Source organism: Rhipicephalus microplus, chromosome 7 (genome assembly GCF_043290135.1).
Source record: "Rhipicephalus microplus isolate Deutch F79 chromosome 7, USDA_Rmic, whole genome shotgun sequence".
Taxonomy (NCBI): domain Eukaryota; kingdom Metazoa; phylum Arthropoda; class Arachnida; order Ixodida; family Ixodidae; genus Rhipicephalus; species Rhipicephalus microplus.
The window spans coordinates 161,998,848-162,011,833 of record NC_134706.1 but is presented as its reverse complement, the minus strand read 5'-3'; the positions used below and the strand labels follow the sequence as shown (position 1 = coordinate 162,011,833).

At 44.4% G+C, this 12,986-nt stretch overlaps 1 protein-coding gene across 3 annotated transcripts in view; it reads right to left on the bottom strand.

The window, feature by feature from the left end:
• Positions 1-12,986, bottom strand: part of LOC119179655 (deoxyribonuclease TATDN1) — a 103,680-nt gene that overhangs the window by 22,607 nt on the left and 68,087 nt on the right. For 2 of the 3 annotated variants that reach the window (XM_037430773.2, XM_037430774.2), the window contains 3 exons: positions 9,186-9,262; positions 8,680-8,750; positions 926-1,058 (listed from right to left, as the gene is read on the bottom strand). In XM_037430773.2, the coding sequence (XP_037286670.1) occupies positions 926-1,058; positions 8,680-8,750; positions 9,186-9,262 (281 nt within the window). Of the gene's footprint in view, positions 1-921; positions 1,059-8,679; positions 8,751-9,185; positions 9,263-12,986 lie in introns of those variants that run through there. The other variant, XM_075869884.1, reaches the window with a different exon arrangement.

The following is a 12,986-nucleotide window of genomic DNA, read 5'->3' as shown; positions in this document are numbered from 1 at the left end:
CAAATGCAATTTAGGTCACGAATCACTACTAGGTGGTCAATTGCTACTTGTTCATGCAAAAATCTTGACATGAGTAAATTTGATAGTTCAAGTACAAGTTATCAGTGGTTGCAATCCACTTAGGACTTATTTATGATGTATTCGACTCAAGCAAGATATTTCTATCTAGAACGTCGCGTAAAAGAGTTTGCAGAGGGAGGTATAGACTTGAGCATCAACATGAGCCAATAATAAAGTTGACAGGCGAGTATATAGAACCATAGGTTGGCAATAAAGTATATAGAACCATAGGTCGGCAATAAAAGACGAAGCTCACTCGCACTTAATAAGGACACACATTTTGCGCCTAAGACTCACTCAGATTCATACTCACCAATATATATACTTCAACCAGACTCAGAATCACTAGGATTTTTCTCAACCAGACTCACTCAAACTCACCAACACATTACTCACCCGGACTCATTCAGGGTCAAACTCATGGCTCGATCTGAATCGGCGTGAGTGTGAGTGTGCCGACCAATGCTGGGAAAAGATGAAGCTCACAGCAGTTCCTCTCAAGCACTGAAATAAGGGACTGTGCAACAACGCAGGACACAACAAAATGTGGGGAACAGAGAAGCACCTTCCACTGCATGGTATTAACTACTATAATCAAACGACATGTTGTCCATTTGGCAGGAAAACTCGCAGAACAGGCAGGCAAGACAGAGCACTGACACTAAAGTGAAGAGCTAGAAAAGTACAAGGCTTGGAATCAACTTCAAGGTGTTGCCTTCAAACTATCTAACAGGGTGTGAAAATAGAAACACCTGGCTCTTATTGTTCCTGTATTGCTCGTGTGTTTCATGCAAACTTGTGATGCATGCCTCAGGCAGCTTGCAACAGTCCCATTCACACCATGCATCACCTATAAAAAACTCACACAAGATTAGCAGGCTCGTTGCGGCCTTTGACCATGAATCCTGGCTCAAATCGCTCCTTCTTTTTAGCTGGAAATGATGTTCGGATCAGCTTGGCTCCAGCATGTGTGGGACGGATCTCGCACCATGGACAGTCTGCGCAGAGAGGAATGTATAGGCTAGGCACGCAATACACCTCCTTCCGGGGATTCTTGAAAGACCTGTAGACATCATTCACACTAAAGAAGCGGTAGGTCTACCTACTGCTGTTAACAAAGGAAGTGAACACATGCCACAAGTTTATTACACTCTTCAAACTAGAAACTTTATTTCGGAATGAGACTTGAATGGAGCCCAATCTTGTCGGGTATCTATAAATAGGGTGAAGAAAAACCCCTCTTTCGGGAGTAAATGTTTTGGCTTTTGCACGGGAGCCTTGTCCACAAAACCTCTTTTTTATGCATACATTCGATACATTTGTACATTGGCCAGGACTGACTGTTCTTTTGCCCATTACTTTTAGACATCTGCAAATAAAGGTTTGCTTCGCTGTAACTGCTGCACTGGGACCTAGATTTTCGAATGCTTTATAGCAAGAGAGGAATCCAAAGCCTGCCAGTTACTATAGCAATGACAGGCATTGGATTCAGACATGCACTTGGCCGCTTGGCAGTGTTGCCACGATATTCAGGTCATGCAAGTGAGCTTGTTCCTGATAGGTTGAGAAGTTGGCCAAGCTTGCACTAAGCAGCACAAGGCTTGAAAGAGATAAGAAAACAATTCTAAGTTGTTTGCACATTGATCCTCAGCTCCGAGAGGTTGAACCAGACACGACACGGTCATCCAAACTCCAAAGGCAGAAACTCGTGCTGCATCTGTCATAGGTCGCCATTGGCATAAGCCTTCTATTGAGTTGAGTTCGAGTGCTTTGCTTTTGATGCAGAGGCAATGAGGTGGTAGTATATGATGATGTACTAAATAGTTGATGAAAACAAAATTGACCTTCACAACAGCAAGTTCTACCACAAAAATTTTAAAAAGTAATTAATCATTGACAATACTACAAAAAGTTACTTGATAAGGTAATCAGAGCATCCAATTTATTACAGAGAAGTGTTAAGCATATCGGACAGTATGCATCGCTTAATCATAGTGTTGTTGTTAAAAATAAGCTACTGTTCTGACTTGATGCCCACAAACCGCTGTAACCTATTTCGTTATGCAGTCGATCCCGTATATATCAGACTCAGATGTATCGACATATTGGCAATATTGAACTATTAAGAAATTCCCTAGAATTTCCCATGCAAAAGTATAGGACCGGTGCCTGCTCCCGCTATATTGAATGCTGTGCTGCTCCAATGCCCAGAAAGTGCACTTTTCCTAGCAAATACATTCGAAACCCGCAATAACGAAACACCGCGAGTACAAAATCCCCGTGGCAGCGAAATGTTTCCGAATCCCTGGCGAACGTTCATAGAAGCTCATGTATTACGTATCTCACGGCAACGAAATGTTTTTGGACAGCGATCCCGCATTAACGAATTTTCTACCACGGTGCGGGCCTTATTTTGCCCTCCCGTCAAAGGTTAACTGTCAAAAATATGCTCGTATGCATGTTATGCGCACTCAAAATTTATAAACGTCTGCTTTTGAAGCGCTAGTGTGGGTACCGCCATTTTTGTTAAATCGGCGTTGGGGTCTGTGTCCGACAACATGCCCGGCCACACTGCAGCAGGCGATGGCAAATGATCATGCTAGAGTGCAGATGGCGCCATCGGATGAGCTCAACAGGCCGAAGCAACACCAACAGTTGGAATCAATCAAAACGACGAAGAGAAGACTAGAACTGGTGGCGAAATCCAGATGAAATTACAATGGCGCCTGAGAAAAGCTTGACGCCGGAAGCAAATTCTTCGTTGATCGTGGAAAAAGAAAAGAACGGCAACAATATCATCATCATGTTAAGTAGCCTTGCAGCGACACCATTCACAATCCCATCCAGCATTGCTTTGTCATTTCGTCACTTACGTGGCCTCACACACAAGAGCGCCGCGAGTTGTGTCGGTGTGGCTGTTTGCGTAAAAGTGCTGTGGGTGGCTACCGGCACATCGGCTCTTGCTAAGATGCCCCCACTAGCCAAAAAGCGGAAGTAACACTGTTTTTATGTCTCATATTCGCGGCAACGAAACTCTCGCAATAACGAAATTCTCCGATTTCTCCGGTGATTTAGTTATTGCAGGTTTTGACTGTATTGATCAATTTTAGGCCGCATTCTGACAAGTTCAGATTCCTTTTTGCGAGCTAGAGACAAAAGGCGCTGATCTGGTTTGTTGCACAGCACTTACGAGTGCACCGATACGTTTGATGCTCGATCTGCAGGTCATAACGCATAGTGTTCTACAAAAAGACCCTATTGCTGAGGACACCAAAATGAGAATTCAAAGTGACTCGGCGATCTCACTGCAGTGTTCACACTCCCTTCCTTGTTTGCTAGCGCACAATGGCATGGCCTTCCAGATCTTTGTGATGTAGTTTTAGCCTTTTCGGTTTTAAGGGTAGATGCTACTCGAAGACACTTTTTTTTTTAATATTCACCCTACAGCAATGAAACTTGAGCTGTGTATGGAACTTAGTATGCTGATTTCAAATATATAATTAGTTTTCTCGCAAGTTGTATAACTTTCAGCTCTGCGACATGACAAATTGAAAACCTTAACCCTTTTGCCCCCCCTCATTTCGTCCCTAAACTTTTGTAACTTTTTATCATTCATAGTTCATAATGTTTCAAAGGAGGTGTGGAATGTAAATAACTAATTAGGAAGCACATACAAAATATGTAGTAGGCATGAAAAATAATAGACGTAAGAAGTCCATATTTCACCTACCCTAGTAAAGGTTTACATACAATTTTTCATACATTAAATAATAAAATATTGAAATTTAAACTAGATAACCATATTTGCCATACTTAGGAAAAAATTTCGGCAAAATTTCATGCAGATCCGAGCACTAGAAGTGCCCGAAAAAGGAGGGGCACATTGAAAAAATTGGCAAAATTTGTGTTTTGAGAAAAACGAGTTATAAATTCAAAATTGAGTTTTTATTTATGAAAAATGTCATTAAATGCAATGAAATTTGCACACCAAAAAGAACAATCCTTCTTGTAGTAGCCAATGCCACTAAAATACGCCAGCACCACAAGTTTGTCCCTTCGACTTTTTCGAGTCAACTCCTAATACATATTTCGCTCGCAGACATAGCCATGAAACGATTGCCAAAATTATTTCGCTACATCTGGCAGAGCCTTGTGCTGACCGCAAGCTAGGAAGAAGTTCAACAGGACTGCGAAAGCTAAACTAAGTCCAGTGTCGAGGGACACAACAGTGTCAATATCATTTTGCGGCCACATTCGCGCCACATTCCGTCTTACATAACGGCAATGTCGTCCCCTCTAAGTTCTTCCGACCTCGCAAGCTTGGTGCTGACGTCATCTATTGCCCCATCAGGAACTTTCCGGCTGATGGCTGTGAATGACTTTTGATGCATCGGCTTTTGCAAGCCAACAACTGCCGCAAATCGGACCAGCTGCTCGTAGCCTACTCCTACAGAGTGCGCCGCCACAATGGCATTCACGCACAAGCAATGGCTTTTTTTCATTCATAATAGAGATAAATACACGAGAAAAGCATTCTTCAGCTGCACAGCAACCGATGGCGGTCCCCAATCCGTACCACGTGATAAGCCAGTCGCGGCACTCGAAAAATGCACAAAAGCGCGCGCTTTGTTTAATCATTTATTGTGCCATCTCGGCGAGAGAAACTGTTGTTATTTGAACAGTGAGGCTCGACTCTTCACCTCATCTGATCGACAATGGCGAGCGGCGACGCATTATCGGCGGCAAGGTGCTCGAAGACTGCAAACTTTCGACCTTTTAAATGGCACCTTGTGCTCTTTTAGGCACAATTTTAAAGCATTTCCAGTTAAGTCCCGACATGGACTCTTTTTTTTTTTCAGAAGAGTAGATGTACTAATCTTATGAAAACAGGCAAAAATAAAAAATCCATAATTTTACTCGCATTATTCGACCCGCACCTCCCTTTAAAGCGCATGTCTCGAATACTACGCTTCCTTTAGCTTTTCACATCAAAACAGCGGCTGCCAGTTGCAAAGCCAAGTGACATCAATATTGCCAACATCTCGGTTGTGAGAAATCTGCGTTGTCTCGTCGTCTTATGCACCTTGTGAACTTTTCTACTTCTCGCCTCATTCCTGTTAAGTCCCCATTCGGGAGTGTCACTGGTCCCGTTAATTCGGGAGGCGATCGCTGGGCTAATTCCAAGGGCCGAAGTATCGCCCCCCCGAACCACACCACGAAAGCAGGGACAATTTAGAAGTGGTCCTATTTGGCGTGCCAGCGGACACCGGCTGTGGCCTAAAGAACAAGTCAGAGCCGAGAGTTGATAAACAAAACAGAATTATATTCTCAGTTATGGCAGAACAAAACGATACACAAGTATGCACACTCGACAATAGTTGAATACAATAAGTCACCAATCAAACAATGTACTACACAGTACAATCAGCCACGCTCGAAACAACGAACACAGACAACAATACGCACTACAATGCAGTCGCATGCATCGAAAAACCAAGAAACTTAATGACTAAAGAGTTAGAAAACTTATTCAGTCCAAAGTTCTTGGAACAAAAGTCTGAATGATACACTTCCCAGAATCACTCACTCAAAGTCCAGTGTTGTTGTCGCTCCGCTGCCTCCGAAGTTTCTCTTCCAGGAAACCTCGCGTCTTCAATTGACCGCTCTCCAAGCACCAAACTTCTTCGCCGGAAACACGTCAGCTTCACACACGCAGCTGTTGCCACGCGTCTTCGCTCGATTGCGCTAGATACACACTCTTGCCTGTAGCTCGAGTCTTCACCCCTCAGGTGGAAATCCTCTACTTCTCCTCTTCCTTCTTCTCGTCCTTTGTCACGGAAGACAAAAGGCTTCACCCACAAGGCGGAACTCCCTATGCACTCTGGCGCATACTTTCTTCTTCTCCTACTTTGTCGCTAAGGAGAAAACCTTCGCCAACTACACGGCGGAATACCATACGCACTCTGGCGCTAACTTCCGTCTTCTCCTGATCTCCCATCTCGGCTGCTCGATTAAATAGCTTCCGCGCGAGATTCCAGAAAGTTCTCATCATTTCGTCGGTGCGATACGCAGCGAAGGCTGGGGAAAGGACGAGACGGTACGAGGGCCATCCGCAACAAATGACGCAACCCTGCATCGCCACGCCCCTTTTCATCAAGAACGTTCTGGGGCTTGCTGGGCCGCCGATGCGAGGAGGTTTCGTCGGCGCACCTACGCTTCCGAGGGAGAGGAACGCGCGCCCGGGGAGTCTTTGGATGCTTGTTTTCTTTTTTTTATCGTTGACCTCTCGGCGCTTCGTCGCGAGAAGTTGGCGGCGCGCCCTTTTTTGAGCGCTCGTTTTGTGACAGGGAGTTGAACAGAACGTTGACAATAGCAGTAAATATTGTGACTGGCACTTTGAGCGACGTCAAGCAAAGCACAGTCGTAAATTTTCCTCGCGGGCCAAGTGAAGACTTTGGGGGCATTATGACCGCTGACAACGGCATGCGGTGCCTCGGCCTTAGTGATAATTCTGTGACTTATCAGCCTTTTCGGGCACCTTCTCCAACAGTGAGTGACTTCACCTGTGCAGGTGACGACGTAGCTGTTTCAGACTGCATTAAGTCTGAAATCATGGCTGCTGTTGATGATGCCATGGAAGTGTAGCCATATGGTTATGAATATGCCAACGCCTTCACTGCCGCCGCTATCCAACCTTTTGCCATGCTACAAAGCTTGCATCGGCGTTCTGCATTAATTAACGCTGTTGTGGCCGAAGGAACTGAATTCACTTCTCTGAAAAGCTTCAATGATATTCAGGATGACTGCAACTTGACGGTGCGCAAAGATAAGTTTACGGACTGTATTCTTTCGTGATAAAGTGGGATAACTTGCATTTCACTGCTTGCTCTTCATTATACTGCGAGCAAATCATTACGTTAGCGCTTGTAAAGATTTCAGAGGCCTGAAATGCTTATATTTAAGCCTTTATACGCATACAGTGAACTATATTTAAACGGAACTTGACGGGACTGGGAAAATTTCTTCTGTTTAACAGGAGTCCCATTTACTGAGAGGTCAACTGGGGCACAGTATGCAGCAATGAAACCGATCATATGAGAGGCAGTTGTTACATTTAAGCAGCAGTTCTGTTTACCAGATATCAATTTACTGAGAGTACACTGTATTTTGTATTTCGAATGATCGATACATCGAATTTTTCTCTATCCCCTTTGACTTCGATATAACTGGGATCGACTGTGCATAGTTCAAAAAGTTGGCCCCATTGCAGTCTTTTACATCATGACTTCCTTCTGCACATTAAGATCCAGTGATCTTTTGAATCATCACAATAAAAATGCTTATGAATCTCAACTATGCCACAAAGGTGCAACCAAAGGAAGTTCCAAACCCCCGTGAAACATTTACACTTTGTATGTGTACCACATGCACACATACGCACACACATACCGTAATTACTCGAATCTAACGCGCACCTTTTTTCCGGTTAGGCGAGTTCATAAATTACGTGCGCGTTAAAATCGAGTGCGAAAAAAAATGAATACGGTCATTCTATTTCCATCGGCATTTCCAAAATTGCCGCCCCCTACGTGCTTCCGCATGGCACGTCGGCCATTTCTGCCTAGCCTATGTGTTTCCCATGTGCGGCAATTCATACGTGTGCTGAGGAGTTCGTCATCATGTAGTTCATTAGCATCGACGGCATGGAAGGGCCGACTCCAAAAACTCGACGAGTGCACCACGATGCCGCTTTTAAAAGAAAAGTCATCGCATATGCCGAAACAGACGGAAATCGGGCCGCATCGCGGTCGTTCGGAGTTCCCGAATCGTGCGTGCGGGACTGGCGGCAACAAAAGCAGGAGATTGTCGACAGCAAAGATTCACGCAAAGGCTTCAGTGGACCACAGCAGGATCGGTTTCCGCAAATTGAAGAGCTGCTCGGCGAGTACGTGCTTGAGCAGCGAGCAGCACAGCGGCCCGTGACGGGCTATGCAGTTAGCTTTAGAAAAAGGGCTAATGCGGAGCCAGTTCAAAGCGAGCAGGTGCTGGCTAACTAACTTTATGAAGAGGAAAGGCTTTTTCCTCCAAAACCAAACAGGCATGGGCCGAAACTTGCCGGAGGAGTGCGAAGAAAAGCTTCACAGTAATCAGAGGTTCGTCCTAAACTTCCGGCACAACAACGGCTACCTGCCTGGGCAAATCAAGAATGCCGATCAGGCGCCTCTTTACTTCAACATGCATGGCACCACAACCGTCGAGAAGAAGGGGGTGAAGCAAGTTCGCATGCTGATATCGGGCCACGGTAAAACAAGAGTGACGGCAATGCTTCGTTGCACGCCAGATAGGCACAAGCTTGCCCCGTACCTCATATTTAAACGGAAGACGCTCCCGAAAGGAGTCATTTTCCCAAGTAGTGAGATCGTGCGGGCCAACGAGATAAATGGGTGCGCGTTGCAATCGATGTCTTACTTTTTTTTTTTTTTGTCGTGAAAACCGAGTGCGCGTTACAATTGAGGGCGCGGTAGAATCGAGTAAATACGGTATACCACATGCAAACACCTAGGGGGTACACAAAAATTAAAATCTTGGCTATGCTGATAAATACCCCACTGTGCTCACCTGTCTCGATGAGAAGTCGATCTCTAGGAATGGTCGCTGCGACAGCCAAATTTTCGGCCGTCTTGAGTGAGCTGTCGACAAAGAAAAGGCAATCATGCATAACACTGGTGGTTTTCCCTTTGTGTGAATGGCGAAAAAAATGGCTAGACTAAAACAGGAAACTCAATTTTACAGCGGTCAACCAAGGCTATTGCTAGCTACCAATGTTTTGATGAGAAATGTTGCATTCATGGAAACAACTGCTTTTCTCAGCAGAATGCTTACTACATGGACCCACGTTTACTGACCGAGTCTGCAAATTGTTCTTGCCTTGCACGAAATCACTACGAGGGCTGTGACTGATCTCCTCACAAGCTACTTTTGCAATAGTGCAAGACCCGATTCTTGAAGCGAACTGTGCTTTTCACTGACATGCGCATGTCCCAAGCATTCTTTTTCACTGCTGAACAGGCCAAATCTCGCATGCATTGTTTAGCAGCCCTCTCACGAGTAATAAGAGTGCTCACCAGCCATTGATGCCAATGAAGAGGCCCAAGTCCAGGAAAGCAGCCGCTTCGTCCTTGCTACCATCAAAGGAGTGAACCTGCAGTGAAAGGCTTATTAAGAATTGACACAAACGTTGCTTACAAAGGTCTGGGTAATACTGTCGCAATGTCCATACAGGAAAAACTAACAGCGACCTTCGGGGGTGAGGTCGCTCACACTAGTCCAAGGCCTTGCGCGAACCGACAATCCGCAAAAAATTTTCTTAGATATTCCAGTGCTGCTCGATGGTGGGAAAATCAGTGCTTTAGTGGACACTTGTCCAAATTTTTCTACATTAAGTGAAAAACTGGCCGCCCTCCTGAAGAAAGTGATGATGCCTTGGAACCTTACACCAACAGACCTCTCCCTGTTTGTAAACAGTGTGACATCACTGCGGGCACCCCGCCCATCACACTCTCTCTCAGAGCAGGTGCTGGTTGGCAAGAAAGTTCCGCCGGCGGCATCTTCTGCGTAGCAGAGCTGCGTGCCTACGATCCTTCGACAGAAATTTCTACATTTCTATGTCCTGAAGTCACAGCTTTTGAAAACAGGGGGTCACGGAAGGGTCACTGCTCATAGTGTGGAAATTTGCTCGTCGTAGATGGATGAAGAACCTTTATTTAGAGTACTGAGAGACATAACTAGCACACACTGGGCTTCACCTACGTAGATGGGAGCCATAAAAAAATCGGATCTTTTTTGAAAGCAAACGTTTTGAATGTACACAGTGACTGGCACATTGAGAAATATTTGCATGGAATGGATGTAAACTTATCCAATTTCCATTGTGGCATGCGCAATGCAGTTTTAAATGAGGGACAGCATTGGCCGAAGCATGATCTTGAGCTGCTGTGCGTGACGCCACGGATAAGATTCTCACTCATTGCGCAAAAGTCTGATCAGAGATGAAAAGAAAAAAACACTTCTCGGCGTGCGTTAGGCTGAGGTTAACATATACTCGTGAAAATTAAAGTGAAATTCTGCCGCTGCGTTTCTAATAACCGAGTGAAAATTCATGTGATGTAAGACCCGACAACTTAATAATATATAATATTATCTGGCCCAGTTACCTTGCTGCATTTGACACCAATAACATGTTTTCGTACTTATATTGCTTCTTTATGCCTGATACACGAACTTCTAATGCGCACTGCAACTTCATAAGGGTCGAGCTGTAAAAATACAAAATAGCTAAGAGACGAAAATCTCCGCTTTTTCCATTAACATGTATCAGGTATCCGGTAATACGAGTTATAGCCATGGTGAAGCGCACATGTAGATTTGGCAATGCTACAACATGCTACAACAGCTGATGCGTAGTCGTATATATCACCCGGAGATCATGCACTTTTATTTTTCTGCACGCTGGGCACACACGCTGAGGTGTACCTACTCGCAGATGATCGCGTCAAATGCATTTTGTCATGACTAAAATGTCAGATCTTGAAGTTCCATCGACAACCGGCTACTGCAACTGGCCCACAATTAATACAAGTGTTTTCGCAAACAAGACGCATCGCATTATTCACAGTGCACAAACCAATATTGTCAATGCCTTTCAACGCAGATTACATGCCACAGTCAACACTGCACATTTTCGAAGACGATGCTACTGTTCTCACACAGGCCGCCACGTGTGTTCACTTCACCAAGATAAAGAGCCAGCCAGCGCGGCAAATATTTTATCACGCACTTTACCACACACCTAGATGTTCTCTGACACATACCACAGCTAATGTTGCCACTATGAGATGAAGATTAAGCTTTCAAAAAGAAAAAGAAACTTGCCCCAAGCACCGAGTGACTGTACCTCACTCAACTACCAGCCGGAGTGTTTTGCCAACCACCACCTTGCACGTCCACCGGTGACGTTACGCTGTGACCTACCCCGGTAGAGGTCTATTCATACTGCTGGCAGGCGCATTTTCACCCCACTCCTACTTTGCACAGTAGGAATACAAATTCGTGGTTTTACCTCTCTTAATAGCTTGGGCATTCTTCGGCAGTGTTCCCAAAACCTTATCGTTGGCATGAATTTTCTGAGAGAGCACGGCTCTATCATAAACATTCGACAATGACTTGCCACGTTCTCAACAAAGAGAGCTTCACCAGCACATGATACGAGCCACGATCGAGTATGCTTGCATGTAATTGACGATACTGTCACGATACCACCAGTGCAAGTATTGTGGTCCAAGTGGCATGTGACGGATTAGCACACGATGGAATGGTTGCAGTAAGAAATCGATCTCTACTCCTTCCCCAAGTGTCTGCGTAGCATGAACCCTGGTAGACCTCCAGAATGAACAATGCGAGGTTCTTGTTACAGGGGTGGAAGCAGGCTTCAGTCTTTTCGAGCCGCTTTGGGAGTAGGAATAAGGTGGTTTTGGAGCAGCTTTGAAACATTAAAAGGGGAGTTTTGGAGCAGCTCTTCAGCAACAAAAGATGTGTTTTGGAGCATCCACATTTAGTTTTCGAGAAAATTTTTCGGGCCACACATCACTGTTAATTAGTATACCTGCTTTCTGGTAAACACAAAACATTTCAGTGGTTTTTATCAAGCATGCAGTGCTGATCAAGTCACCAGACTTACCCACAACTCATATATATTAAACCTTACATCAGAGGTGAAAGTGCAGCAACTAAAAGAAAAAAACATATCGTAGTTTCTCGATCTTGAGTTTCTCGATCTTGAGTTTCTCGATCTTAGCTATGCTGGTCTTACTCTCCCCGTTCAAAGAAAGCAATCTTAGACTACTCTTCTTCGCATTCTAAAGTAGTAAAATCGAGTATTGCGATTAACCTTCTCAATTCTGCCGTAACGAAATCTTGTTACCACAAGATGGCCAGTGTTTTTTTAAATCAAATAATCAGGTTGCAGGAGGCAGGCTTTCCGTCCAATGTTCTCGTTTACGCCGCTCAGAAGGTACTGAGCATGAACAAAGGAAAGGGATGCCCCATGAAAGATGCAGATAAACGACACAAGTTTGATCATCACCCTAGGCATGTGCATGGGTTCACACATAAAATAGAAAAATGTGCTATAACATTCAACCTTGATGTTGTATTTTCCGCAAGTAGAAAATTACAGCAACTGTGTTCTAGAATTGACTTGAAAAGGTTGCGGTGTTAAGCATACTATCATTGTTCTACCAATTCTGAGTCAAACGTTGTTTATTGTATCCCACTGTCTTGTGGCAGGTTATATATTTGGCAGACTGGGCACTGCCTGAACGTTCGCCTACGAGAACACTATAACGTGCTGAAGTCAGCCCCGGATTTACGTTTGTCTGCCCATTGCACAAAATGTGGCTGCGTACCAGAATTTTTGCACACATTTGTATTACACATCCATCGTGACACAAAAACTAAAGAGGTTGCGGAAGCCTTTTTTTATAAAAAAAGAATATTGAGAGTTGTGTCAGCTCACCGCCTATATCATTGTTAGATTGTGAAATCTCCTTTCTGGACGACACTTGATCACTGTCGAACCTTCTCCCTTGTATTTCCTTCCCCTTCTTGCCTTTCTGATATATAGTATCTTCATTGAATAAACCAGGTTTAAGTCTGTGCTCGTTTGTCTCCTCTCTGGTGTCCCGTCAGTTTGCGCTCCCAATACTTCCATTATGAAAAAACATAAGCAGTGTTCTGAACAGCTACTTGACCTCTGGTGAACGAAAAAAATTATTGTTAAAATGTTTTAATGTTCGAAATATAATAAAAACACCGCATCCAGCATTAACTATCACTAAAGACTAGAGATTAGCTACTATATAATAAAA